Source organism: Chiroxiphia lanceolata, chromosome 13 (assembly GCF_009829145.1).
Source record: "Chiroxiphia lanceolata isolate bChiLan1 chromosome 13, bChiLan1.pri, whole genome shotgun sequence".
Classification (NCBI taxonomy): domain Eukaryota; kingdom Metazoa; phylum Chordata; class Aves; order Passeriformes; family Pipridae; genus Chiroxiphia; species Chiroxiphia lanceolata.
Window position 1 is genome coordinate 14,700,207 of NC_045649.1, and position 4,189 is coordinate 14,704,395.

The 4,189-nt window shown below is 45.6% G+C and overlaps 1 protein-coding gene across 3 annotated transcripts; it reads left to right on the forward strand.

Moving 5' to 3' along the window:
* Positions 1-562: 562 nt before the first annotated feature.
* Positions 563-3,824, forward strand: POP4 (POP4 homolog, ribonuclease P/MRP subunit). 3 transcript variants are annotated; one of them, XM_032701115.1, is made up of 7 exons: positions 563-603; positions 1,093-1,145; positions 1,232-1,455; positions 2,105-2,182; positions 2,400-2,461; positions 2,799-2,900; positions 3,382-3,824. In XM_032701115.1, the coding sequence occupies exons 1-7, from the start codon at positions 597-599 to the stop codon at positions 3,516-3,518; spliced, it is 663 nt and encodes a 220-aa protein (XP_032557006.1). In that variant the 5' UTR covers positions 563-596; the 3' UTR covers positions 3,519-3,824. The 3 variants fall into 3 exon arrangements, with proteins under 3 accessions (XP_032557006.1, XP_032557008.1, XP_032557007.1); XM_032701116.1 differs by lacking the exon at positions 563-603 and adding an exon at positions 644-689 and having other exon boundaries at positions 1,091-1,145; XM_032701117.1 differs by lacking the exon at positions 1,093-1,145 and having other exon boundaries at positions 570-603.
* The last annotated feature ends 365 nt before the right edge of the window (positions 3,825-4,189 follow it).

Consider the following 4,189-nt stretch of genomic DNA (forward strand, 5'->3'; position numbering starts at 1 on the left):
CCTTTACACAGGTGGGTGCCTGAGACATCTCTCACAGCGCCCGGGGCTCTCCCCGTGCCCCCCTTCGGAGCCAAGTTGTGTCTCATCATCTCACACATGAACCACCACCAGAGCTCAGTTCGGGTGTGTTTGTTTTTCTGCTTGGTCTCCTACACACACACACACGCGCGCACACACACACACACACACACACACACACACACACACACACACACACACGCTTTTTCTGGCTCCCGTTTGCTGAAAAACTTCTGGGTGTGTTTTTTTCCCGTCCCTTCTGTCCCTGATGGCTTTGCCGCGCAGGCAGGGCTGGAGGGCGAGGGCTGGGCTCCCCCTTGCCTCCGCACCTCCGCGCGTCCCTGCGGGCTCTGCCGGGAGGTCCTTCATCCCAAAATAAGCGCCGTTCTGGGTGTGTTCCCGGTGTATTCCCGGTGTATTCCAGGTTTATTCCCATTCCCAGACCCATCACTGTCACCGAACTCCGGCAGCTCCCACGGGCGGTGGCGCCGCCTGGCGGTCGGTACGAGCAGCGGCGCTGTGCGCAGGCGCCACCGCCCCCGTCGTCATCGCCCCGCGCCGGCAGCGCCGCGGCCGCCATGGAGGGTGAGGGACGGGGAGAGGGAGGGCGAGCGGTGAAAAGTGAGGGGTGAAGGGAGAGGGACGAGGGTAGCGGAGCGGTGAGCGATGGAGGACGAGGGGTCGAGGAGTGAGGGATGGAGGGAGAGGGACGCGGGGTGATGCAGAGCCGTGGGTGGAGGGTGGAGGGAGAGGGACAGGGGTCGAGAAACGGGGGGCAATGGGAGGAGAGAGATGGAGGTTGTGAGGGATGGGGGGAGAGGGATTGAGGGAGAGGGGTGGAGGAGTGGGGGACGCGGGGTGATGGAGGGCGAGCGGTGGAGGATGAGGGAGTGAAGAGGGATCAGGCGTGAGCGGTGGAGGGTGTGAGGGATGGGGAGTGAGAGATGGAGGATGAGGGAGTGAAGAGGGATCAGGGGTGAGCGGTGGAGGGTGAGGGACAGTGGGTGGTGGAGGGCGAGCGATGGAGGGTGAGCGGAGCCCGCCCCGCTGACCCCGCTCGGCCGTACCCTGCAGAGCAGCTGTACCGCCGGCTGCCGCCCGAGGACTCCGGGGACCTGCGGATACAGGTACCGAGGGGCCCGGGAGCACCAGGCCGGGAGTTCTAACTTAATTGAAATGTGCTGCTTTAAAGTCTCCTTTAACATATCTCTAGCCTCAGGGCTCAGAAGAGGCCAAGGTGTTTGTACATGCCCTCCTGAAGCGTAGCATGCCCCAAATGAAGGATGAAGCCATCCAGGATATGTTAACTCGGAAAGCTGTAGTTCTTGAGCATTATCCCAAAAAAAAGACCAAGCAAAAGAGGAAGAAGGTGAAAGGTTTTACTGCCAAGCAGAGGCGGGAGCTGCGCCTGTTTGAAATTGAACCTGAACAGCAAAGGTAAGACCTTGAATGTCTTCTTTGTGTAGTAAAAGTGGAAGTACATCGAAAGTATGGAAAAGCAGCAGCATGTGCACGTGGATATGAACCCGTCAGTATGAAGGGTCAGTCTGAAATGCTGCTTGTGGCATTTCACCGTGAGAAAACAGTTCTCTTGTCTGTATGGCTGGAAAGTTCATTTCTCTTTGTTACTGGTTCTGTTTCCTTTTGCATACCTAAGTATAACATGAAATCAAACCCAAATACAATCACCTCTGATTTCACTTTTTAAAGTTGGACTGCCTGTGACCGGAGAGCCAAAATTCTGCATAAGGTCCCTCAGTGCATGTTGAATGAAGCCCCTGCTCTGGGTAACAGGGAGTTAGTGGGGAGATAAAAGAGTAGAAATCTCTTCAGTCTTAGGTGGTCTGATCCTCTAAAACATATCAGTGCTTGGGGTTGGTATAGAGGAGCATGCTTGTTTTATGAAGTAAACCAGCTGTTTGGAATGGGGCACTGTGCAGGGTAAATGGAGAGCAGATTGTATATATCTTGTAAATGTCAGTCTTAGCTCTCTTGGAAATACAATCTGTTGACTACTTCGATAAACAAACAATACTTTTCTTATAACTTACGTTTTGTGTGTTATTTTATGTCTTTTTTACTGCAGGTATGCCATCTTCCTACCACTCCATGAACTCTGGAAACAGTACATCAGAGACCTGTGCCACGGACTCAAACCAGACGCGTAAGTTGAGTTACTTAAAGATTTACGTGGTTTTCATTTAGTAAATACTTCCAGGTTTACTGAGTTACTGCTTGAAACACTGGGGTTAATTGATAAGGATATGTATTGTTTCTGTAAGCTTTGACCATGATTACAATAGTCATGGTCTCATTCTGTTAACCTGATTTTCTGTATGATTTTTTTTTCCCTTCTGTCTGATCCCCCTCTCTTCTTCAAGGCAACCCTATATGATTCAGAGCAAACTGCTAAAAGCTGATCTCCATGGAGCTATTGTTACAGGTATTCTGTTTGTTTGCTTTTATATCATCTGAAGTTAAGTAGATGCTCCTGTAGTTCAGGTGCTTATTTTTAAATTCCTTTCAGCATCATTAACTCTAAAATCACATAGTTAAGATCATACATTGATGGATTATTTCTCTCCTTAAAATGCTGATGATCTTCCAACTGCTCTTGAAAATCATGTTAGTTTCAAAGTAAAACTGCATGTTTTACTAGTGATGGCTGTAAGTACATTATTTCATAATACTGCAAACTAATTTTTAAGATCATGAGGTGACAGGAGAAGAGCAAATAAACTGCATCTGAAATTTTCTAATACATATTTCTGTTCTTTCAGTCACAAAATCAAAGTGCCCCTCTTATGTTGGGATAACAGGAATCATTCTACAGGAGTTTAAACATGTCTTCAAAATTATCACTAAAGAGGACAAATTAAAAGGTATGCAAGACATTTTTTTCGGTGCTTTTACAGCTTTAATTATCAAAAGTTTCTTAAACACTCTATTCATCTGGCACCTCTGAGTACATTGGTTTATGTGCATAGAATTGGAGAAGACAGTGTCTTTACTGACCACCCAACAGCCCAATCAATACCTTACCAAAAAGGCATCTCATTTTTAGAAAAAAGGCATTTTCAGTGAACCCAGCATGATTATGCCCATGGCTCGTTCATCTGGTTCACATTAGATGTTCTCTGCAACACTTAACTGGATGCTCCTGAAAGAGGACTAACTTTGGTAATTCCAGTTAAATTTGGAGGTTTGGGTTATTTTTCTTCTCTTGCTGAAGTATAAAAACCTTGAAATGTGGCAAACCTCAAGTCTATGGGTGAATAACATCCCCTGGTACATCAGTATATTTTTATAACAGGGATTCACATTTGCCCACTTTGGTCACTTTGTTTCCTTTTGCATTTTCAGTTGTTCCCAAACTCAACAACGTATTTAGCTTGGAGATTGATGGATTCATTTCCTACATCTATGGAAGCAAGTTCCTGCTGAGAGCAAGTGAGCGATCTGCAAAAAAATTCAAGCTGAAAGGAACCATTGACCTATGATTTCATGGAAAATCAGAAGTATTAATAGAAATATTTGCTGTTTTCCTGCCATTTAAAGAGATGGAAAATGGAACAGCCATGTGAAATGTTTTTAAAGCATTTCATTCTCATTCTTAAAGAATGAGCAGTATCCATTGTCTTTAAGCAAGACTCGCAGACTGTTGGAGTTGGTGTATCTGTTTTGTTACTTGTATATAGTATTCTGGCTTTTATTAAACTTATATGATATTAGTGTTGGTTACCTGACTTCTGTTTCGATTTATAATTGTAAATTTGCACAATAAAAATTATACCTTGTAACTCTGATAAATGTTATTGCTGCCTTCTGTATAAATTGGGCTTTAGCTGCCTGCTACTGCTTGCAGTGAGACTGCAGGTGATAACTGCTCTTTAGAATCATTGCTCCTGGGCCCAACATCAACATCTTTGCCTTCTGCAAGCACAAGCAAATAAGCTGACAGGTTTTACTGTGAATATCTCCTTCCCTGTGGATAATATTGTTAAAGATAACAGGTATATATGATATAAACATAGTAAGCATGTTATGCAGCTCTAAAAGCTGTTTGCTTTCCCCATACTTATGAATACCCTGCTACTTGAAGGTTGAGTCAATATGTCTCATATGTCTGTGTCAGTAAATACATGTCATGCCAGAGTGCAGGGAACACAGT